This window comes from Aquarana catesbeiana, linkage group LG01 (assembly GCF_042186555.1).
Source record: "Aquarana catesbeiana isolate 2022-GZ linkage group LG01, ASM4218655v1, whole genome shotgun sequence".
Classification (NCBI taxonomy): Eukaryota; Metazoa; Chordata; class Amphibia; order Anura; family Ranidae; genus Aquarana; species Aquarana catesbeiana.
Genome location: NC_133324.1, coordinates 541,192,779 through 541,218,842, shown reverse-complemented (window position 1 = coordinate 541,218,842; position 26,064 = coordinate 541,192,779). Strand labels below are relative to the sequence as shown.

The following is a 26,064-nucleotide window of genomic DNA, read 5'->3' as shown; positions in this document are numbered from 1 at the left end:
TTTTTCCTTCAGATTTACCAAAACCATATAATCTGAGGTCAAAGCTTAGGAGTTTCAATTTGTATGCAATCAGGCAGGCCCTTGCACTACATGTTTTTTGTAAATCTGAAGACAAAAATCAGCAGAAAATCTGATAGTGTGTATGGGGCTTTAGTCTAAGGGTGTTAGTATCTTGGTCCGTAGCACAACTCCATGGTCCGTGTGGGATCAATGGAGTGATGAGGAGGGACGTGCTCTAGTTGTGAAGGGGACCTTAGGTAGCTCCTTGGTCACCCTGGTGAACCTCTACCCCCCTAACTCAAATCAGATTGACTTCCTGGAATTGATTTTGACCAAGCTAGGTGACTTTGCAGAGGGTGCTGTGATCCTGGGGGGGGCGACATGACTTTCACCATGGTTTCAAACCCGGACGCATCCAGGAGTACATTTCATATTTCCTATGCAGTGCTGAAATGCCTAAAAAAGAACTTCTATGCTTTCCATCTTGTGGATGTATGGCGGGTATTGAACCCGAATCAAAGGGATTACACATTCTACTCGCATTCTCATGACTCCTACACCAGAATTGATCTCTTTATGGTGCCCCAATCACTCTTGTCCAGGGTTACGTCCCCCTCGATTGGCTCCATCACTTCTTCAGACTATTTTTCAGACCATGCCCCAGTATGGGTAGATATAGACTTGCTGCCTCCCATCCCCAAACAGTAGTTTCCTTGATCCAAACCCCCGAGGTTACAGAAGAAGTGTCCAGGGAAATTAGAAACTTTTTCTCTTCCAATGTGCACCCATGATGGTCTGGGAGGTGCATAAGAGCTACATTAGGGGAATGTTGATTAAGATTGGGTCCCAACTCAAAAAAGGCAAGAGCACAGCAAACTGCCGATCTCTTGGAAAAGATCAGGACCCTGGAGGCCATACATAAAAAAACTCTAGCTGTCCAGGCACTAGCGGACCTTAAGAATGTGAGAAACCAACTGTGCTCCCTGGCTTTAGTCAAAGCCAAGGCCGTGATTGCTAAATGCAGACGAATGTTTTATGAACATAACAACAAGTGCAGAAACTGCTGGCGAGAGCCCTGAGAGCCCAATAAGCATATCTCCGAACTTCTTAGTGACGGTAATACTAATCTTCGGTGTCCGACTTTCGAGAGGGGGGTGTCCGGCGAACGGAGGGCCATACACGAATACCTACAAAGGTCCGATCTGCCTCGCTTATCGGATACAGAATTGACCGCCTTAGAAGGCCCTCTTTCCGCAGATGAAGTGGCTCTGGCGATCGCTCGAATGCAACCAGGCAAGGCCCCAGGCCCGGATGGGTATTCCCTATTGTATTTATAAGACCTTTGGGGATCTTTTGACTCCACATTTTCTTACGGCATTAAATAATGCTGCAGGGGATGGGGCAACCCCCCGGAGGACATGCTGCGTGCTTACATTATGGTGATTTCCAAGGAGGGAAAGGATCCACTACAGTGCCAAAATCTGGTGCAGCTCTGCATAGAGACCAATCAGCTTCCAGGTTTTATTGTCAAAGCATAATTGAACAAGCTGATTGGCTACCATGCACTGCTGCACCAGATTCTAAGTGCACCAGTTTTAGTAAATCCCCCTCCTAAGGCTGTTATAACCATGCTTTTCTGTATAGTTGCCTCTTTTGTCCCTTTTTCATACAGATAAGATTAGAACCTTTTTTAATTTAACAAAATTAAATACATGAATTATGGACTGGGGAAAAACTGCTTTGTGAAGCATTTTTTTTTATATATATAATCTTTATTTGTACATGTAACTTGCATAAAAAAGCAACACAATTTGAAAATAAACATAAAGTATGAGAAGGGTAAACCAGCTCAAATAAGCAGTGATCATGGTATACATCATGAAGTCCGATTGACCGTCCGACATAGAGGGTGCCAAAGCATGAAAAGCAATATAACCAATATTGTAGCATATGAATGATAGCAATAATATACTGCTCCGAGCCCATCAACGTGAGCAACTGTGACCCAATATTAGCCATTAAACATTAGGAGTGATAGCCAAGTGAGCAGGCATAGCCAAAGTAGGGGCGGGAAGTGAGGGGGGAGAGGGAATGGGGAATAAGGAAGAGGAACAAGAATACCAAAGGTAGCACTCCATCATAACAGTGGTTCTATCTTGCATCATAAAAGAACAAAAGAATATTCATTGGGTCAATCAGGCCGTCTCTAACAGTTGTGGGTCCGGCGAGGTCTTGCCAGTATAGTGAATCCATATGTCCCAGATACTATAGAATTTATCATAACAGCCTTTGCATGTCGCCATCCATTCCTCCGCTGCCATTATGTCCTTCACCAGCTGGATCCAATCCACTCGGTTTAGAATTTGGGTCTTCTTTCAGCATACTGGAGTCAATCATCTAACTGCATTCAGAAGGTGGGGTAACACGGACTTCTGATAATGGCTAAAAGGGACAGTGGGGACATGAAGTAAAAGCTCCATTTGGGAGTCAAGTAGATCAATATCTAAAATGGCTTTTGTTTGAGATCTGGTCTTGCCAGTAGGCTTGTAATTTGGGGCACTCCTACCAAATGTGTATGAACTTACTCCAATGCCCTCACTCCCTCCGGCAAGCATCTGAAAGAGCCGGATAGATTCTAGCAAGGCTGAAGGGAACTCTTTTCCAGCGGGATAGCAACTTGAACCCATTTACTTGCATTTTTGTATCCACCAAACTAGAATTGGTGAGGCAGTATAAATGGTTGTGTCTCAGTGAACACGTGTTGGAGGTCTCTCTCCCGCTCCCTTTATATATATATTGGCTTTCCTTTGAATGATAATGCCTGCAGCATCCTATACAAGACTGAAATGGAATGCAGGATCAAGGCAGGGGCCATGCAAAGCTTCTCAAAAGGAGTGGCGGAGGTGGGTGAGCGAATGTTCTGGAGCAGACTGCGGGCAAAATGCTGGAGCTGCCTGTAGCACCAGTTGTCTAAATGAAAGCTGCCATATTGAGCCCTAAGCGCATCTAACAATAACGGGCCCTCTTCTGGACAAATCTACCACACCTTAACTTTTTCGCCCAGGTGCGAAAAAAAGGAAGATGTTCCCCTGGAGTGAACAAAGGGAAGCCTCTGAGCGGAGCTAGGGGTGAAACCATAGGGGCTACCTGTCCCAATTTATTTAAGATATCCCATAATTGTAAGGCATGAGTAGTGGTTAGGGAGACGAGCTCGGACAGCCCTCTATGTTCCCAGGGTAACCAGGGCGCATAGAATTAGTTGCGACCTGCTAAAAAAAACTCTAAGGGGACCCATAATTTTGTGTAAACACTACAAATGCCAGTCCAATAACTGTTGCAGGGAGATTGCCTCATAATTGCGTATATCAGATACACCTAAACCCCCATTCGCTTAGCTCTCTGCAATGTGCGAAAAGCCAAGCGTGGGCTCTGCCCATGCCATATGTATTGCAGAAAAAGGCTGTTAAGAACCGAGAAAAGACCTGGGTAAAAAGTTAGGCACCATTTGTAAAAAGAATCTGGGGTAACACATTCATCTTTAAAACACTGACTCGGCCCATCCACAAGAAGGTTTCCCGATCCCAGCTATGTTCTTATGGTAGAAAGTAGCGGAGTTTAGTTACAGGTGTATAGCTGAGAGCAGTGGGGATTGAGATGAACCCCTAGGTATTTTAGGGAAGTGTAACACAATGTAAAGGAGAACGAGGATTGCACCCGTGTACGTAATTCCAAAGGGACACTCAGAGGCAGAATCTCAAATTTGCTGTAATGAAGTTTGAGAGCAAGTGGAAACCTTGCAGCTCTGCCATGATATTGGGTTCGGCAACACAAAATAGAACATCCCAAGAGCTTGCAATCTATTGACTTTATAAAATATTGGTGCCACATTGGCTTTTTTCAAATCATTGTGGTACCATACCAGTCAGTAGACTGTTCTTAAAAATAAGGAACAATGGTCTGGCAATTACTTGACTGAGTTCCCTAAGGACCCTCGAGTGCAAGCCATCTGGTCCCGGTGACTTATTAAGTTTTTCAAGTCTATTCCCAATTCTATACTCTGTTAGCCATGAGGGTGCTTCCTGTGACGTGTCATGAGGATAAACATTGCAGTCTTGGTTACCGAATCCCCCCATTTCCCTTTTGAAGACTGAGGAGAAGAATAAATTCAATACCTTCGCCATCTCTCCGTCTTTTGTAACCAGATTCCCTTCGCCATTTTTTATGGTGCCAATATAATCCTCCCTTTTACTATTTATATACTTATAGAATTTCTTGGGATTTTTTTTACTCTCCTCCGCTATGTGCCTTTCGTGTTCTATCTTAGCTGCCCTGATTTCACCTTTACATTTCTTGTTGCAATCTTTGTAAAGTTGGAATGCTGCCGATGATCCCTCGGCCTTGTATTTTTTGAAGTCCTTCTCCTTTGCTTCTATATGCATTTTTACAATGGAGTTAAGCCACCCAGGACTTTTATTAGCTCTTTTAAATTGATTTCCCATTGGGATGCACTGGCTAATACCCTTATTTAATATAATACCCTTATTTAATATGCTCTTAAAGCACACCCATTTTTCCTCCGTGTTCTTTGTTCCTAGGATTTTATCCCATTCAATATCTTCTAGCAAGGAGCATAGTTTATGGAAGTTGGCTCTTTTGAAATTCAGTGTCTTTGTATTTCCCATATGTTTCCTATTTGTGTGATTTATACTGAAACTAATTGACCTGTGATCGCTGTTTCCTAAATTGTCCCATATTTCCACATCTGTGATCAGGTCTGTATTGCTAGTAATCAGTAGGTCAGGTAACGCATTGTTCCTTGTTGGCGCATTTACCATCTGACCCATGAAATTGTCTTGTAAGACATTTAGGAAATTGTGAGCCTTAGACGAATGGGCGGTTCCTTCCTCCCAGTCTGTCTGGATAACTAAAATCCCCCATTATGATGACGCTTCCCATCCTTGCCGCCATTCCAAACTGTGATAGGAGGTCCCCCTCCTCCCTCTGGTTAGGGGGCCTATAGCATACTCACAGAATTACTTTCCCCTTGGTTTCCTCCCTTTGAAGCTCTACCCATAAGGATTCCACCTCCTCCCTTGCTCCATTTGTGATGTCGCCCCTCACTTTCACCTGTACATCATTTTTGATATACAGGCATACCCCTTCCCCCTTTTTTTTACCCTCTCTATCCCTGCAATATAGGGAATACCCTTGAATGGTTACCAGCCAGTTATGAGAGCTAAGTCTCTGAAATTCCCACTAAATCTAAATTCTCCTTGTACAATAGAAGCTCTATTTCTCCCATCTTGTCCGCCACACTCCTAGCATTAGTGAACAAGCCACGCAGTTTTGAACGGTCACATACGATCTCCTTATTGGGTGTTATGAGGTTGCAAACCCTATGTTTGAACAGTTCCAGGTCAGCCTTAGTTGCACAGGTATAAGATATGTGCCCTCAGATCCTTATCCCCAAACCCTGCTCCCCCCTCTGAGCTGCCATCCAGGCAATCCGAGCAGGAAGGTGAGATGGAGGGAGGTAGCGGGGACAGCGGTATTTACGTAGAGGGGATCGGGGAGGCTGCATGTGCAGTGCCAGCTTTCTCACCCGGCACCATTTTGGAAGTCCCTGCCGGACCTTGGCTGGTCTCTGTGAGGTAAGCATCCCGCGATCCGGAGCAGTTGCGAGGAGTCCGCTGTGTCTGCGGGGATGTCCACTGCTTGGGAGGCATAATGTGGGGTTAAAATCTCCCCAATAAGGCTGTGGGTACAATCCGGTGAGCGGGTTCACAGAGTTCCTCTGGAGTTCCTCACACTCTCATGCCACAGCCACGCCCTTGTGAAGCATTTTTAATATAATATATTGATGTGGAAAGTGGAAAATGTATGCCCAGATGGATGCCAAATTGAATGTAACAGCATCAGCAGGCTGGTATCAGGCAGGGAGGAGATGATAAAGTATACTCCAATGCTGTACCAGTAAACCCATAGTGGCCCAGGGAAGCTTTTGCATTAGTTCTGAGGTTTGTATTTTATATTTTGACATAAATAATCTAATAATTGCTTCAATAAATACGTTACAGAACAATGAGTTAATTATAAGTGAACCTTTTTTTTTACTTTAACATGGTATTAGAACATGGGTAAATAAATTTATGTGAATGTTTCCTTTTTTTTCAGCTGAATGTAATATTTCTTGGGATTGCTCTCTTTAAAATGTTTCATCATACTGCTATACTGAAACCTGACACAGGTTGTCTAGACAATATCAAGTAAGTGATATGTACTTATAATTTTACTTGAAAAATGTAAACTGTTAATCAAATGGCATTGCTGAAACGTAGCATGGGGGACATGGCTGAGGCATTGAAAAGTGAAGACGTGCTTTTACTGAACTCTTGTACCTCGCTGCCTTCACAGCCAGGCAACCAACATTACCATATTACCTCCAAAAAGAAGAAAAACCTGTGGCACACCATCTGGAAAAATATTGCCAATCACTAGGTACATATGCAGTTGTGCAGAGGGGACTCAGTAATAGGCAAGCAGTTAAATGTTACAATGCAAGGAATACTGTGTAAACTTTAAAGTTATGAATAAACAAATTGCATCCAACTCTTCGACAGTTGGAAGCATAATAATGTGCACAACTGAGATGGATTACTTAAAACCATGATAGGTAAACCTTATATTCAAGGAGGTTTAGCTGATCCTAACTACTGAGTGTAAACTAAGTGCTGTGCTACTTCCTCACTGGGCTGGGAACACCGAATGCTGTAAAAAGCAAAAGGGAGAGAGGGGTGCCAAACAGCCTCATAGTGCAGTACAATTTTATTCAGTGGATTAAAAAATGTTCAAAAGTGTTGCACTCACAAACAAGCTCATTGCTCTGTTGTGAAGAGTCAGTCCTTAGATGATGTAAACAAATTAATGTAGCGCTCAAAATGGTGAATATAAAAGTGAATGAATAAACGTAAAAGGTGAATGTCAATTCAACAGTGAACATGAGTGAATGAACAACCCATATATAGATATCTATATCTATATATATCTATATATATATATATATATATATATATATATATATATATATATGCAAAAAATAATATAAAAAAAATTCAAAAGTCCAAATTCATGTGGAGACAGCAAGAGGCGATTGATCCGAAGAATAAATGACCATAGAAAGTCTCTCTTGACGTGTACAGGGAAATTGATAAAATATTGATCCCAAAAAGTGCAGTAGAAAGTGATAAGGTTGGCACGCTTACCAGAGACAATGGACACACATACTATGCAGCAGGTGTATCAATTAGGCATTGGTGAGGATGAACCTCAGCAAAATCCACCACAGGAGGACACTGTAAGCAGGATAGGTCCCATCCGATATACCCCAAAGGTTCCCGGTAGCAAGACACAGACTCTAAAACTTGCGGTGAACCGCATCAAATGGTGCAATGATCCATGATGTGCATGAAAAAAAGAGAACTGCACATAGTGTAATACTGTTTGGTATATTTATTGTAAAAAAGGGCTTTACACTTACAAAAATTCCGGATAAACAAGCTTGTAACATTGCTTTTAGGTAAGTATGCAATGATTCCACGACCGTCACCCGATGCGTTTCGTCCTATTGGTGTCAGGGCTGGCTCAGCCCTTCCTTCTCTGAGTTGGGCACTCAGCTGTCGGCTAATTGCCAGCTCTCTTCTCTCTCCACAGTTAACCAGCTGTTGTGGATCTGCTGGTCGGTCCCGCCTAATTAAAGACGTCCTGCTCACTTCATTCCCACCTTCGTCTTGGTCACATCACAAGAAACCATCTCCTGTGTTCCTGTTTAAAGACTGGCTTTGCTGACATCCCTACTGGCTACTTATCCTGCTTACTGTTCCTCTACTTGGATCCCTGACTTCTGGCCTGGCTGATTACCCAATCTAGTTACTGAACTCTGGCTTGGCTGACTACCCGATTCGGTTACTGGACTCTGGCTATGCTTTGACTACGCTTACTCTATTTACCTTTTTATCTTTATTAATAAACAAGTGTGATTTTACTGTTCTTCTGTCTTGGTCTGGTTCATGGTTTCTGACAATTGGACATCATCTGTGGTGTCTTAGATGATAGTTGCAGAGACCACAGCAGATGAATTGACAGACACCACTGCTGGAGGAGAAAGCTGACCCTGCCAGGAGAAGTCCAGAGTGGTGTTACTGTGGAGAGCTCCTCATGCCTGTCCAGCAGTGTCAGCGTTCTCCTCCAACAGCGGTGTCTGTCAATAAGGACTGATTCTTCACAACACAGCAATTAGTCTGGCTTTTTTCATGTTTGTGAGTGCAACACTTTTGTACATTTTTTAATCCACTGAATAAAATTATACCTCCAGCTTGTAAAGCCCAGCAAGGAAAGAGTGAACAATATGCATTGGGCCTAGCAGCCCAGTTGTCAGTGGTGATGTTATGAGTAAGCAGACATCGGCTGAAACATGTTAGCACCTCTGCTTTGCCTTGTATATAAGCTGGAGAAGGAGTAAAGACATATAGAACAGAGACAGGGAGCTGTTTTTTCCTTGAGTTTGGTGGCCTCATTTGTGGCCAACCAACCAAACAACATCATGCTACCCTCACTTTCCCCGCTAAGTAACTTATTGGCAGGCTCCTGCACTCATCCTCCCTTTACAGGGTGGAAGAAAGTGATCGGGATTGCCGGAGCAAACTCATGAACCAAAGTCAGACAAGGCAGCACATGCAACACCTTTGCATTGACTAGAGACTAGCTCACAAACTGGAGTCTATGGGGATCATCAGGACAGAAGAGCAAGAGCTTTGGGCTCCACTAAGGTCTCTCCAATCTCAGGCAGATTTTGAGACTCCAGCCTCTAGGGTAGAAACTGAACTACACAGAGAGCTGAACACTAAGTCAAATTGCAGCTGTGCATGAACCCGCACAGATGTCTTTCAAGTCACCCCCGAATTTGCACTGAAATGTCGGTTTAAAATCGTGCGAGTTCAGCTGAACTTGCACGATTTCAAACCCGCCTTCAGTGTGAACGAGGGCTTAGACAGAAAATTTCCAGTCTGGACACTATTCTCTTTGCTTTTGAGAATAGAAAGGCTATTTTGGAACAGCAAGTGGACCTACTAGAAAAAGCTCAGTCCACTACAACCTCTTCCAGTTACAAAAAGTGGCTCAATGACCTTGAGAATCCCAGCCACTGCCAGAATATTGGAATCACAGGCCAGGCAGAACTCCACTATTCAGGGACAGGTATCTTTAACTTTTTACTAAAAAGACTTCTTGTGACGGAAATTATACACAGAGTGCATAGGACCCTTGGTCCACGTAACACGGATTAAAATTGACCCAGATATATTATGTGCCAAATACAAGGATTCTTCAAAACGTTTCTGCACTTTTTTTAAACTATTTTTATTAAGAAGTTCAAAAAAAATTACACTAATTATACTAAACTGCAAGGTCAGCCGGCTTGCCAGACAGACTAGTCACGACACTCTCAGACACGACCAATTACTACTCCTCCTGCCCCCACCATTTCCAACGAAAATATAAAAGTGCAGAAACTTTGTGAAGACCCCTCGTATTATCATGGAGGAAATACTCCAAAAATCTTGGCGCAGAGTAAAAAGGGGTATAGTTTCACCTTTTCTTTTTGATGTTTCCAGGAAGACCCTGGCTATCCACAGACTCCTGATACTACTGTGGGACAAACTCAGCAAAAGGGATCTTGTATACAGATGGGGACACCTGTTCCACCTTGTGTGAACTTGTAATTTTTTTGTGCTTAGAGACCATACAGATCTACACAGCCTGTATGCATTTGCAGATGTTGAACTGATTCAACTATCTGACTGGAAGGAGGCCACCACTCTAGCTTCACCCTTTGGGGAAACCTTGTAAAGTGTGAAGACTTGATCTTCCTTAAACCGTAACCTAAACTTTCCCACATGCATGAAATATATTCAGATTTGCTCTGCTACCACTGTCCTCATCAGAGCCCCCTTTTACATCAGATGCCCCCATCAGAGTCCCCCTTTACATCAGATGCCCCCATCAGAGTCCTCCTTTACATCAGGCATACCCATCAGAGTCCTCCTTTACATCAGGCATCCCCATCAGAGTCCTCCTTTACAGCAGGCGTCCCCATTAGAGTCCTCCTTTACATCAGGCGTCCCCATCAGAATCCCCCTTTTCATCAGATGTCCCCATCAGAGTCACCTTACATCAAATGTCCCCATCAGAGTCCTCCTTTACATCAGGTGTCCCCATCAAAGACCCCCTTTACTCTGGACAAAAAGTGGTTAAAATACTATTATTTTTTTTATTTTTTTATTTTTTTCAGTGCTTGCAGCACGTCATGCTTCCCATACACCTGCATCCCGCACACACTTAAAGGGCCATTATTTTTTATTTTCTTATGATGAGTAGCTTTGGGGGGGGGGCAGCACCCCTGCACCCCCCTATGGGCAGGCCGCCACTGCTCAGAAGGAACTTTAATTCTTGGTGGCGATTTTAATTTCACTCAAGACCCTCAGGAAAAAAACATCTCAAAAGGAGCCTCACATCTATTTTTCAGTGAACAATGAAGTTGGAAGGTCTCTTCATGCCCACCAACTTATCAACGTTTGGAAAATTCCTTATCTGCAAGACAGACTCCAGCCAACTATCAACTCCACTTGATCACTTGCATGTGTGTGGCACCTCCAAACAACATGTACCTTTTGTCTCACCCACGCCTCCTGGGTATTCAGAGCATCTGTGCCAGGTGTCAGCAGAGAGAGTGGAGGAAAATCAGTTGGGGTTGATTTACTAAAATTGGAGAGTGCAAAATCTGGTGCAGCTCTGCATAGAAATTAATCCGCTTTCAGTTTTTTTGTCAAAGCTTAATTTAGAAGCTGATTGGCTACCATGCACAGCTGTCTGGATTTTGCACTCTCCAGTTTTAGTAAATCAATCCCTATGCCATTTCCAAGTTTACAGAATTTATTCCAGACTTAATTTTTTTTTCTGATAAAACATGCTTATTTGTCAGTTTTACAAATCAGATAACAATCCTATGTGCTTGTCTCCTTCCTTATGCAACACTCTATAAATCATCCTTATTCAGGCACATGGAAACTGAATGAAAGTTCACTACAAAACCTAGAGATTAGGGCAGCCTTCAAAAATTCCACTCACTTGCTCGCATTTTGCGAGTGGATTTTGAGGGCTGGCAAGCATGGACTTCCTGGGAGGGAGGGAGGGGGGGCGAGTCCTTCTAGCAGCGCTCGAAGGGGGAAGAGAGGAGAGCAGGCGGCCTTAGAGTGCGAGGAACATCACTAGCGGCTTATATTTCAATAGCAGCCTCCTCTCTTTTGATCAATATTTTGATCACTAGCCATACCTGCTATCACCTTTAACCTGGAACCTCCACACGCTTAGGTGGAGGTAGTCCTGGCCAAAGAGGCAAAACTACATTGTGGAGAATTTAATAGCTGAGCAGATTTTTCATTACAAAGTGACTTTTCATTGTGAAAAACAAATGATTGATAAGACATATTTACAGAGTATTGACTATACACTCCTGTGGCCAGAATGGCCTTCTAGCTTAATTGTGGGCATGCTGACTTATCAGCATATGTAAACACAGACAATTTTACATAAAATGGAAGACATACAAAAGACAAATATGATTTCAACATGGCTAAACTACTTTTCAAATCACATTTTATATATATATATATATATATATATACAATTAAAGTAATTGAATCAAAAAGTACCCTAGACTATGATTGCAAGAGGGAAACAAATTAATTTAGCAGTGTCTGGTGTGGATCCAGATGACTTTTCCTTCAAGTTATGCAAAACTGTACATGGAATAGATGCTGTATGGTCTCCAAACATTTCCTTATATACATGTCTCTTAACAATCCACAAGTCACCTGGCTTTAGTTTTAGATCCTTCCAACTTATTAGGATCTGGAATTGGGGAGAAAACACATAAATGAGTTTGTCAAAAACCTAAAAGATCAGCAAAATTCTCTCTGTGAGATCCAAATGAAGGAGTTCAGCTGCTGAGACAAAATATAAGCAAGTGAGTAACATACTCCCAAACAAAATCTCATAGGGAGAGAGTCCAAAATCCCCTTAGGGGCTTGATAAAATATAAAAAAACATTCAGGCAAAAGTTTTCTAGTTTCTTACTCTACTTTTTCCGCTATATTGTAGACAGTAGGGGGTGTAAAAATAAAACCTCAAAACTTCTAGTAAGGACTCTCCTATAAAAATTATTTCCTCTGTTACTCTCTGTAGATTCTGGCACTCTGTACTTATGTGAATATGGGCGTGACTGTGCTAACTTCAAGTGAGATAAGAAAAAGCAGCTACAAAAAATGTGACAAACATATAAAGCATAAATGGTGAATGTTGTAGCGTTAATACATGTACACATCAATATTCAAATGAAACCGTGCAAAAGGTCAAGTGCTCAAGTGACAAGTATAAAAGGACAAATGTGATAAAGTCCAATGAATAAACTGAATCTGTTATAGATGGCCCATATGTCATCCACAAAAGGATGGTGAGAACAGGGACGTATTGTGTTGACACTGTCCAACCAGGAAAACATCAAGATGGTACTTGGTCAATAGAAGGAAGAGGTGTGTATATATATACTTCTTACCAGAACTGGTGGACTCAAGTGTCAGTGACAAAGAGTCATATAGCCATGGGTGCCGGAATCGGCGGACATACGAAACTCCCGACGATCCACAGCCTCCACCAAAGTTGCGGTCGGCCACCAAACTGACCTCAGATGGGAAAGACACCAGGACTGGATCCAAAAGGTCAGAACCCAACTGGACAGCAGGGCAATCTCTCATCTGTTGCTCTCCTAGATAGAAGTTGTATGAGGTTCAGAGACCAAGAACCTCTGTACTTAAAAACTACTTCTGATAACGCTTTTTACTGTGGCCTTTGCAGTAGCATTTGCCACTGGTCATCCAGAAAACCTGTCCATAGAGACAAAATGCATACTCGTAAGATCCTGACTTGGGCACCTGGATATATCTTTTTGTAATCTCTGGAAGGGATGTTCAGCTTTTGGTAACACCTTTGGTAACAGGTAAAATAAGAAGTGGTATGTTATATGTGATCCCTGGCTCTATCCCATGCTCATTTACTAAGGCAGCCATAACTGCTTGTGACTGATGACACGGTTCATTTGTCAAGCTGAAGGGAAAAGAGTGGCTGGCAAACATAAATGATCACCTTTTCCAAAGTCCTGTTTCATAAGAAATTGCCCCCTGTGGACCACTTGTTCTTCTCGTTCTGGGGTCCTTAAAGTTGAATTATTAATCCCAGCTATACTGGGCCAGAACTAGAGTGGAATCTGTGAGTTGCACAGACCCAGCAAGTGTCTGTGGCTGTAATGCAGCATCCTTAGTCGCCTGGTCTGCTTCCATGTTTGAATTTTAAATGTTAGTATGGCTACCTCAGCAAGAACCTAGAAGGCTGAAAACAGCCAATCAAATTAACTTAGCATGCTTGATTGGTTTACCTGTCGAAGTAAAAACAAACTTCTGGCCCTGCAAATGGAACCGATGCCATCAATTTAACACATGGTTTTCCTTTGTCTCCAGCCTCCTCCAATAGAGGCAATAAGGTGGCTGGATTCAAATGTACGCATTTTTCATTGTTAGATTTGTACATAAACAAACAAAACAAATTCATATTTTGAACCTTTCATTAGACAAACATTTAGTTAGCTGTATATTTGCTATGCAGAATGTGGGACCATTAAAAATTAAATATTTGACCAAAATAATGTCTGTAACTTTGTCTAATAGAACCTTTGCATAAAGCTACAGCTCCTATATAATGGGGTGAACCCTTCATTACTGGGTCCAGCTTGCATAAATATATTACAATGGCTTGTTTTCTATCATGCTGTTTGTGTAAGAACTCCAGTTTCATGTTTCAAAAAGACAACTTTTTCCTGGCAATATTATAATTTCTCATTGCTTGCTCTGTTAGTTTTAGCTAGATAACACAAGTCCTTAGTTTCCATTTGACATTATTTTCCTGATGTCATAACATAATAAATTATAACAATACCCTGCAGTCATGCAGAGATGTCCATAAATCCAAAATATTCTTTTTTTTTATCCCAGGAAACAAGGAAAAGGGGCACATCATTTCATAATCCACACATAAATAAAAACAAAAACAAAAGGACCAAAAATCTGTATATGACAGAACAGAAAGCTCTCAGCCAGATCAAAAACTATAACTATCTCAGACAGATCAAAAACTATACAATTGGCTGCAGGTGGCATCTATCCTAACATGGTGTGTGGACTTGATGTGATGGGTCTGTTATATTTAGATTTTATTTATTATTGCTCTCACATCATGGACCGCACATCAAGTTATCATCAGCCCTTTAGATTTCATTTTTGCAGAAACACTTCCTATGTATCCCATCCATTTTGGCTTTGTTAAATATTATGACAGCTGTATTCCAATTTACAACCTCATCTTAATCCTTTTTTTTTCTCTCAATAACGGTTTATTGTATAAATGTAAAGTTACAAAATTGTTATCTGAATCTAAACTAAACCCATCTTACAAATTTCCCCAATAACCTGGATTTCATTTCCAACCAAAGGTTGTCTAAACCAGTTACAATATATCTATATTAATAAAATTGTTAAACTCATATTAGAAATTAATACTCAAGTGATAATCTCAATATCACACCTTATTACTAATATATATATATATATATATATATATATATATATATATATATCCACAGATATATTCCCTTAAATGAGGAAATTTTACTTAAATTCCCTGTTTTAAATGCACTGTTTCCACTATCAAAGGATATTCAATTCGTGTAAAATGTAACCTTAATTTTACCATGTTTGGAAAACAGATTCAAAAATATTTGTGATCACATTTTTTATCATTAGATTAATTAACCCGGCACATTTTGTTATAAATGTTTTGTTTAAAAAACAGAAATTGGCATGGTGTCCTTCCAGCTTATCACTGATCTCTCATCCCTCTGCATTCTTTCATGAGTGCGCAAAGGAGGCGGTCACATCTGCATACATGACACACACAAGAGATGGAACTAAAGGTTCCAGCATTCACACACATAAACTAATATCTCTCTAAAATCGCTTACATTTTTCCCATTTGTACACAACACGTGCATATTATTCTCTCACTTTCTTTTAACTCTTTAATATTTCCCTGCTTAAATTCTGCTTTCCTTATTTTGTTCTGATAACCTTTGCATCCCATTTATTATAATCCCATACTTCACATACTCTAGTTTCTATGATTCTATGATCAGACGGGCAGCCATAGTGCTCATCCCATCTTCCCTCTCTGAAAACATATAAAATATTCTGTTTTAACTCTCATTTCTCTGTTTTGACTTTACTAGTTGTAGTGCCTGACCCCAAATTCATCCCACAACTTAACATCAAAATGTCCCTTTCTGTCTAGTGTTAATTGTCACCCTTGATCCATCCACCTCACAAAGATAGCTGTTTACTCTGCATGATTCTTAGGCCCCTTTCACACTGGGGCGGTAGGGGGCGTCGGCGGTAAAACAGCGCTAGCGCTGGCAGCCGAAAAAGGGTTAAAACCTCTCGTATAGCGCGGCTATAGCCGCGGTATTGCCGCGGTATAGCCGCGCTGTCCCATTGATTTCAATGGGCAGGAGCGGTTTAGGAGCGGTGAATACACCGCTCCTTCACCGCTCCAAAGATGCGGCTGACAGGAGATTTTTTTTTCTCCTGCCAGCGCACCGCTTCAATGTGAAAGGCCTCGGGCTTTCACACTGAACAAACAGCGGAGGCTGTTTTGGGGCGGTTTGCAGGTGGTATTTTTAGCGCAATAACGCCTGCAAACCGCCCCAGTGTGAAAGGGGCCTTAGTCCCTGTGGTCTTTGGTAACCCAGTTACCCCTTGTGGATCCCTGTCCACTCTAACCATTAATCTAGGGGCTCAGTATAGGCGGAACTGCACCTTCGGTTCATATATTTTATAGAGCTCCTCTTGCACTGGGCATTTTTGAGGGTCTCTTACCCTTCATTCCCTTACTTTAATGCCCATAATGACTGGCCAGTCTTCTCTCTTCTCTACTTGTGCCTATACCCTCTTGCCTCTAAACTACTTTATCTAGCAGAATGTGTACTACATATACCTGTGAACAGTACTATTCTTCCCTTTCTTATCTATAACACTCTGATGAACAGTAGACAGTGACAACTTAACATATAACCACCAATCAATACAGTTTGATTAAGGGGAGTAAAATAGGTATCCTTTGTCCTGAAAATGCCTTACCGATCAAGAAGTCTGATAATTCAAATGTAAGCAAAAGGCTTACCTCAGCCGGCTGATTATCAGAAATTCCAGGATCGTCTCAAGCTCCTCAATTCGGATTCTCAGGGTCACCTGTAAATCCTCTCTTGGCTGGCTCGCCATCTGACATGGAAATTTATAGATAGGCAGCTCCTATCCTCATATTGATTAGTGGTTCCAAATTAATAACTACTGCAGTAGGCAACAGACACAAAAAATACACTCTGCATCTTTCCAAATAACTGTTCTGCTTTATTATGATACAATTGAAGTTTTTTATACACATGATTACATGGGTATCGCATTAATATTACAATTGTACGTTTATGGTAACAAGGGGTGTAACATAGGCAGACTAATTCTAATCAGGACTCGAAAGAATGCAAACATGTAATGAAAACATTTTTAGTGCCATGTGCACAGTGAGGGCAGTGTGCAATACTTACAAAATAGAACACATTTATATACAGAACTTACAAATTTCCTTTACAATTCTATGAACCACTTAATTGCAGAAGAGACGTGCTTTGTCTCCTGCATCAAAGTTACTTACCTGCCTGTACACACACGGCTCATTGTACAATTTGGCAATGACTGAACATCTTGGCCCAGTCAATGAAAGTTATATATAAAAATGGGATTGCATCGAGTAAATAGTTACCAAACATGTTAAGCCTTAAAACTGCACCTACCCATGAAACGTACGATACCCAAAGTTGGTCATAGCGACACTTTACAGGTCATCAGTTTAGAGCTAACCAGAATAGACATGCTGTCTCTTCTGCATTAAACTTACTTACCTGCCTTTACACACATGGCTCATTGTACAATTTGGCAATGACTGAACATCTCGGCCCAGCCAATGAAAGCAGCCAGCGATCGATACCCGAAAGCCAGATGCCCAAAGAAATGTATGAAAATAGAGCTCTCTAAAAAAGAAATTGACAATAGCAAAAGAGTGGAGTAATGAAGAATGGAGAATAAGATGAAGGTAGTTGCAAATTTTTATGTCTTTCGGTATTAGTTTAACTGTTTATCAAACGTATATTTTCAATAACAAATATATGTAGCACCTTTGTCCTACCCAAGGCTGCTAATAAATTTAGCTGTGCTAGGTGGTAGCTAGCCTGGCTAATTTGTAGTCTATTGATCAAATGGGTTTCTCCTAAGCCTGGTGTTAACTGTGATTTCTCCCTTTTGTCAATAAGTGGAACTATTACATTTGGTATCAGTGTGATGAATGACAGAAAATGCAGGTTATGAGTGTGTACACTTCTCTCAGCCAATCAGCAGGTGTTTCTTTGGCCGCCGAGGATGCTGGGAGAAGGTATTTATTCTGAGGAGGTCAGTTGATCTGAGTTCTTTCCACCTGGACTGCGGTCTGGGTGGATGCATGAGGAGCAGCTGTTGCAGTGTAGGACTGAAGCCTAAGGACTGACCAGGTGTAAAGGGGCTCTTCAGGAGGGAGCCTGTTCGATGCTGGGAGGCATGAGAGAGGAAGTTGCCAAAGGGTCAACACCTCTTGTTACCGGTGGCAGGTTGAGAGGGATGGAGTTCTGAAGGAGTACCAGAGGAGACTGTTCATAACCCGGGGACTATGAAGTGGCTGGGAAAGCTTCAGGAGAGAAGTCAGCCGAGGCAATACAGTGGGATACCAAGTTAAGTTGTTGCTACAGGAAAAAGCTGTTGCTATAGAATACAGATTGCTGGGTTCAGCTTAAAGGCACTTTTTCTGTATTGCTGTCTGCCTGGTTCTGCATTTTGTCTGAGGAGTCTGCCGGTCTGCTAAATTGCCATTGCATTTACCTAAGGGTGTCCTGAGCCCTACCAATCTCTGCCGCATCTTCCTGTTAAGAGAAATAAACTTCTCTTTGTTCAGTTTTAGAAGTGACTGGCATCCATCTTTCCACTCTGCACAACACCCACCATTCCTAGTAACCTGCACCCCAAGGAGGAATGTCGGTCCTCCCTGTCTCTGGGGGTCACTATCAGGCCTTTGGAGGTCTGGGACAGCGCTACATATACTAAAGTTAATTTTAGTGCATACAAACACATACCACACCTAGTGTTTGGTTATATATAAAAGATGAGATTGCATCAAGTAAATAGTTACCAAATAGAGTTGAGTGAACGGTTCGGATCGAGCATGAGTTTGGGCCAAACATTGGCTGTTCGAACGCCTGAATTATCGGGGCGTACTACCATTTGTTCGGTACGCCGAATGGCCACAATGCACTGCACCACCGCACAGTGCATTGGAAGCCCTGATTGGCTGAAGCAACGAAAGCTTTGCCCCGATCAGGGCACATAGCACTGTCAAAGCCATGATTGGACACTGTGATGATGGCTCTATCCAATCATAGCTCATTGCTCTTAGTCCCACCCCACAGTGCTACTAGTTCAGTGCTACAAGTGAGTTAGTGTGCTATAGTACTATTTTGATTCTATTGTGAGTGTAAAGTATCAGTTTTAGTGTTAATCTAGTGCAGTGTGAGTGTAGTGAGACTATTTATTTTTACTTTAGTGTCAGTTTAGTGTGAATCTAGTGGTAGTGCAAGGTGAGTGTAGTGGGGCTGTTCATTTTTTACTTTAGTGTCACATTAGTGTGAATCTAGTGATAGTACAGTGTGAGAGTAGTGCAACAGTTCATTTTTACTTCAGTGACATTTTAATTTGTAAGGGTGTCAGGGATGGGCTCTCAGACCTCCCTTCTCAGTGACCAGGTTGCTCAGCTGTCGGTTAATTGCCAGTACTCATCAGTCCATTGTGGCTCGCCTGGTGATCATTTCCTGCTCATCACTTCAGCCTACAGCCAACCCCTTCTGGCTATTTAGGCTGCCTGGTTCATTTCTCCTGTGCTTTTGCCTTGGTCAACATATCTAGAGACTCTCTGCTGTGTTCCTGTTGAAGACTTGCCTGGCTGACGTCCCTTCTGGTTCCTAATCCTGTCTGCTGCCTCTAACTATACCGATCTCTGGCTTCCTGATTTCCTGGATTGTTCTGACTACCCGATTTGGCTACCGAACCCTGGCTATGTTTTGACTATGTTTATCAGTTTACCATTTTCACCATTTTATTAAAAGGTGTGATTTTCACAGCATTTTCTGTCTTCATCTGTTTCATGGTTCCTGACACAGGGCAGGTTTCCTGCAGAATATTTGTGTGTTACTGCACATTTACTGCAGTATATTTTAGTGCATTTTTGCACGTTTAGTGTAGTATATTACACTGTGTTACTGCACATATAACGCTGTATATTTCAGTGCGTTATTGTAGGTTTACCGCAGGACATTGCAATGTGTTAGTGCACATTTAAAGCAGTATATTTCAGTGTGTTATTGCAGGTTTACAGCAGTAGAAATGGGGTAAAATCTGTGCTAGTGATTGCGGTTGATGGCAGCTGTCTATTCACTGGGCCACTGTGTTAATTACTCTACAGCTTTTCTATGCTGCTGATAGACCAATCATAGCAGATCCCTCTCATTCAGCCTCTGTACATATTGGCGTGGCTGAGGCGTGTGTATGTGCCCCTGATGACATCATCTCTGACAAAACGCGGAAGGCAGAGCCACGTACACACACTACTGCGCATGAGCAGCCGAGCGTCGGCCATCTTTGTTACTGGAGGAAGAACCTGTATTCGTCTTCTGGCTTTTTCACATGCTGTTTTACAGGTTTTTCCCATGTAAGTGCAATACTTTATAATAAATTAAGGTGCTTTTACGATATCACACTATGTTGAGCCCTTACTTTGCATATGCTACGGTCTGCTGAGAGTGAGCTGGAGTTCATCTGATGGCTGGATATATTTTCCTTGTCAAATTTGTTTATTGAATCTTAACAATTAGTATATATAAGTACATATGGTGGTAGCAAAAGAAAAGATCACATATATAGTAATAATATTGAGTTGTAGTTCCAACAGAAACTAAAAGTAGTTTAACTAAAACAATTTTAGCATGGATCTAACTACTCAAAAGATTGCGTCACACATTGTATAAGAGAGGTGTCACGTACCTTACAGTGGAACCCGAGATGATGAGGATGTCCTCTTGCACAATTCCTGTCCAAGCACCCCAGGTAGTGGAGACAGGGACTCCTAGGGCAGTGGAAGGGTGCAGGCGCATGGCAGCTGAGGGAGCGAGCTGAAGCTTGGAGACACAGGATCTCTTGCAGTGGTGGCGTGGAAGCTGGTCACAAGTTTTGTTCAGCGGAACCCAGGCAGATAAGTGCAGAAGCTGCAAGGTTGGGAACAGGCAGAAGTTGGTAACGTGCTAGAGATGGGGAACCAAATCAGGAGTCAGAGCCGTAGTCCTAAGTCCAAGCCGGGGTCAGTATTACAAGCAAGAGGCAGATAAACAGGCAGGGATGATCCAAGAGAGTAGTCAAAGGAAGCCGGGTTCAGGAACAAGGTCAGCAGATTTGAATAATAGTCAGGAACACAGGAATCAAGCTGAAGACAATCCAGCACTGAAGCCAGGCAGACTCTTCTTTTAAATAGGCCGCCATGCGCCAGAATCCATGGATGCGTGCGTATGTGCGCACACTAACAAGTGCGCGCACGCATGGATGCGCCATTGCGCATGCCCATTCCAATCCTTGCCCATCTTGGTCTGTGGCTCCACACATGTGCATTAGCATTTGCGAAACGGGGATTAGCAGCTGCTGCATAGGAACGACCATGAGTCACCCAGGGATTACATATATTCTCAAAGTTGGATATTTTATCTTGAGTATAGCCTCTGTTTTGGCATGGATCATTGCTTGATTGACTATTTTTAGTTTCAGCAATTATTAAGGACGGGGATTTCCAAGCTTTGGCAATTGTTTGTTTCGCGGCTGTAGTGATCTGTAATAGGAGTTTAAATTGGCGGTAGGAGAGAGTGGCCAGTTTCAAGTTTAAAAGTGTTATTGTGGGATCAGGATTGATAGGGATTTCAAACAGTGTTGAAATCATAAGAAATACATCTTTCCAGAATGTTTTTGCTACCGGGCAATCCCACCAAGTATGAAGATGTGATCCAAGATCACCACAGTCACGATGGGGAATAATTTGGAGCATATTTTGCAATTCTGACAGGGACCAAATACCACTGTGTGAGTACTTTGTAATTTGTCTCTAAAGCCTCGTACATGATTTTACTTTCCGACGGGAAATGTGTGATGACAAGCTGTTGGCGGTAAATTCGACCATGTGTATGCTCCATTGGACAATTGTTGTCAGATTTTCCATGGGCAAGTGTTGGCTAGCAGGTTTTAAAATTTTCCGCAAACAAATGTCTGTTGTCGGATTTTCTGAGTGTGTGTGTGTCCATCGGACAAAAGTCTAAAGTACAAACACGCATGCTTGGAAGCAAGGACGAGCCAGAAGAGGTCAATCTTGTAAACTAGCATTCGTAATGGAGAATTAACATTCGTGACGTGGCAAATTATGAAATCTCGAAATGCAGCGCACATTCTCTTCTTCTTCTTTAATGGGATAATAATGAAGATGCTTTGCTGGTGATACTGATGGAGTTATTGCAATAAGACTTTCAAAGGCTTTTTTTTTTTCTAGTGATATCAAGAATAATATTATTATGCTTTTCTTTTTTTTGTTGTTACCACAACACCATTATCCCGTAGTTTTTAAGATCAAAGATACAACTATCTTCTAAGGTCAAATAGACTTCCCTACCTTATCAGAGGCTAACAATGCCAAACTAGATGCACCAATCACCCTTAAGGAAGTGCAACCGGCGATTTTATCCCTCCAGCCTACCAAAACCCCGGGCCCAGATGGTCTACCGGCCGAATTTTATAAAACTAACAGTGAAGCCCTAGCCCCACAGTTCCATGAGTTTTTGCTGACTATGCTGGAGAATCAATCTCCTCCCCCATCTATGTTGGAGGGTGTGATTGTGGTGATCCTTAAGCCACGAAAGGACCCTGAGCTCTGTGAGTCATACAGACCTATCTCACTCCTTAATGTTGATGCTAAAATAATTACGAAAATATTGGCAAACCGTCTTAATTCGGTCATCCTTTCCCTGGTTCATGGAGACCAAACGGGCTTCATGCCAGGGAAAGGCACTGACATAAACCTGCGTTGGTTGTATACGAATATATCACATGCGGTGGCCACGGACTCCCCTGGGGTGGTGGCCTCTCTAGATGCCGAGAAGGCTTTCGACTCAGTCAAATGGGAATTCCTCTGGTGAGTTTTGGAGAAGTTTAATATCGGGCCCAAATTTATGGATAAAGCTAATGTATGCCAATCCCACTGCGAGAGTCAGAACCAATGGCACACTCTCGCCCCCCTTTAATTTGCACAGGGGAACCAGACAAGGTTGTCCACTGTCTCTAGGATTATTTGCCCTGGCTGTCGAACCCCTGGCCATCCTCATCAGGTCATCTGGGGCCACAAGGGGGATGGAGGTGTGCCCACTGAGGGAACAGATCTCCCTCTATGCAGATGATGCCCTCCTCTATCTCCCTGATGCTTCGAATTCCCTGGAGGAGGCCCTGCGGGTTATTGATCTGTTTGGGTCCTTCTCCGGGATACGTATTAATTGGACCAAATCCATACTCTTCCCATTGTCCCGGCCGCCCCTCCTCCCTTCTCCCCATATACTACTACAGTCGGTCTCTAAATTCAGATATTTGGGAATTGAAATACAGAAAGAGCCTTTCTGTTACCTAGCGGATAATGTTTACCCTATTCTACACGAACTCACACGCAGATGCCTGACCTGGAAGTCCCTCCCATTAACACCGGTAGGGAGGATTAACCTTCTCAAAATGACATTTCTCCCCAAGTTCCTCTATGTCTTTAGAAATACTCCAGTTCCCATCCCTACCTCCTTTTTCCAAAAACTAGACCAGGTGATCAACTCCTTTATTTGGGCAGGGCTGACCCCTAGGGTGGCTAAAACGGTGTTACAACTTCCCCTCTCCGCAGGTGGATTGGCACTGCCGTTCTTTAAACAGTATTACTGGGCAGCGGTGCTGGTAACAGTACGCTGGTGGTTCACCGAGTCACGAAATAACCCGGCAGTTAACCTGGAGGCAGCGATCCTGGGGTCATACTCGGCACTGTGTAACCTACTGTTCAGGGGCCCAATAGCACAGGCCGCAATGACAGTCTCCATGCGCACGACGGTCAAGGTTTGGGAACAACTGACTGCTAAACTCAACCCACCTAACACATTCTCCCCCTATACGCCACTGTGGGGCAACCCTAAGTTACCACATCTATTATCTATCCCGGACCCAGCTATCTGGGCTAGATATGATATTAAAATTTTACAACATATCATGCCAGCAGGCACGCTCCTCTCATATGATGAACTAAAACACACTTTCCAACTTCCAGCGAAGATGTTTTTTTGCTATCTACAACTGCGTCATGCTGTACAAGCCCAATTTCCCACTGACATTCATTTGGAATCACATATGGTGGAGCAATTTCTTATCTCAGCCAATGTGGACCGTATCCTCTCCGCCCTGTACCTTCGGGTATCCTGTGGGACTGATGACCAAGGGACTAGGCTCTTTAATAAATGGAAGGTGGATGTGCCCTCCCTGATGGATGATGATTGGGAAGAGGGTATCCAACAGTATATACCTTTAATGATAGCCGTCAGGGATAGGTACATTCAGCTGAAATTCCTCCACAGGGCATATTACACACCCCAGAGGCTTGCTAGGATATACCCCACCCAATCTGACAAAGGTCCAAAATGCAATACTGAAGTGGGAACATTCTACCATGTGGTGTGGTCTTGTCCTCTTATCCAACAATTCTGGAGGGAAGTGGTGCAATCTATCAACTCGATTGGGAATTTGACCATAGGACTTGACCCCCGTGTCCTCTTATTCGGTGTCTGTGACAATATCACCACAAACACTTACAAAAGGTTACTGATTTTCTATGCCTCGTTCTATGCCAGGAAGGCTATCCTAACTAAATGGAAGCAGCCGGAGCCCCCGACGGTTGGGCAGTGGAAAAAGCTTATTGATTCTACCCTTCCGCTTTATAAACTTACGTATATGAGTCGTAAATGCCCTAAAAAGTTTGAAAAGATCTGGGGTGTCTGGGTTGACAACTAAAATCCTGATTATAATGAGAGAGGACCCGAGTCTGTCCCAGTCTCTACAGCTGGGCGGATCAGGTTCGGAACCCTCGGTGTCCCCCCCACTCCTCTCACCCCCCAAAGAAACCCCTTACAATTCCATTATTGCTACATATGGTTGGTATAGGATAGGACTATTCATACCTATGACATCTTATCCTTTGAATTAAAGACAACCCTACCTCATTTTTACATAAGAAAGCGATACTGAGGCTATGTACTGAGAAATACATGTAAATAACATGTATTTACATGTTACTGTAACATGCTACTATGTCTTACACTTTGTTATGATATCTCCTGTTTTGTCATCAGTTTGATTTTATTCCCCCCCCTTTTTTTTTTGTTTTATGTTTATTAATTGTATAATGTACTGAACATTTTCTCCGATGGAGATTAATAAAAACTTTTCTGTTGAAAAAAAAAAAAAAAGATACAAGTATGTTGGTGTCCCTTGTCAATTTTACATTGTATTTTTTTAAATGTAACTGCCTACTCCCAAACTGTGATTTGACGTAAAACACATAGCCAAGTATCATTCTACACATTTTTTTTATTGTGCATTAAAAAAAGAAAACAAATAAAATTAGCCATGCTATCTGCCAATAGAACCTAACCAAAAAGGGCATTCTATGCATCCAAAAATATAGAAAATTTACCAAATCAAATCATTATTCAACCAAAAAAATAATGTCAAAGCAATAACTCCAAGGCCAATAATAAATAACATGTTATCTCCTCCGATTCCGCAACATGTCCGGTTGACGAACTAATATTATACAACAAGCGCAAACATCCCTCCCTTTCTCATGGTCCACTTCACGCCTTCTTTACATAGGGATAACTCTCGCACCCAATTGAGCAAGGGGTTCAATAAGTAGGGCAAATAAGAGTGGAGAAAGTGGACATCCCTGACGCGTACCCCTACAGATGTCAAATAGGTTTGATTTATATCCAGCATGTTTAACATAAGCTTTGGGATTTTTGTATAATGAGACCCAGCTAAGAAAATGACGACTAAATCCCCAACGATGCAGGACAAAATTTAGGTAATGTCACGAAACTGTATCAAATGCTTTTTTGATATCTAAAGATAAGAGACAATGGGTATTTGTTGTGATTTAGCTGCTTGAATTAGTAAAGTAGTCCTGCGTACATTATCTGCCGCTTGGCACTGTGGGATAAAGCCGACCTGGTCTTTATTTATTAAAGAACCTATTACACTATTTAAGCAGGTCGCTAAGACTTTCGCTAGTAACTTAATGTCAAGATTGAGTAATGATATGGGTCTATAGTTAGAACAAGATGTATCGTCTGACTGAGGTTTGGGGATCATTGAAATTATAGCCGTTAATGTTTCGGGGCGAAAGGATTGATCGTTAAGGAGAGAATTAAATGCATCTCTTAACAGAGGAAGTTTGATTTGTGAAAAAAATGATTCTGCTAAAGTTTGATCAAAAGATCTTTCCTTTTTATACAAGGAGGTAAGATGTTTTTGAAAGGTGTGGAGGATCTTTACTGGATTACTAGTAAATGTATCATGAGATAATTTCAGTCAAATCGGTTTAAAGGGGCTGAGA

At 42.2% G+C, this 26,064-nt stretch overlaps 1 protein-coding gene across 13 annotated transcripts in view; it reads left to right on the top strand.

Annotated features, from left to right (window-relative positions):
* ADGRL3 (adhesion G protein-coupled receptor L3) overlaps nucleotides 1–26,064 on the top strand; it is a 1,522,275-nt gene that overhangs the window by 1,092,294 nt on the left and 403,917 nt on the right. For all 13 annotated transcript variants that reach the window (XM_073595048.1, XM_073595046.1, XM_073595028.1 and 10 more), the window contains one exon: nucleotides 6,175–6,266. In XM_073595048.1, the coding sequence (XP_073451149.1) occupies nucleotides 6,175–6,266 (92 nt within the window). The remainder of the gene's footprint in view (nucleotides 1–6,174; nucleotides 6,267–26,064) is intronic.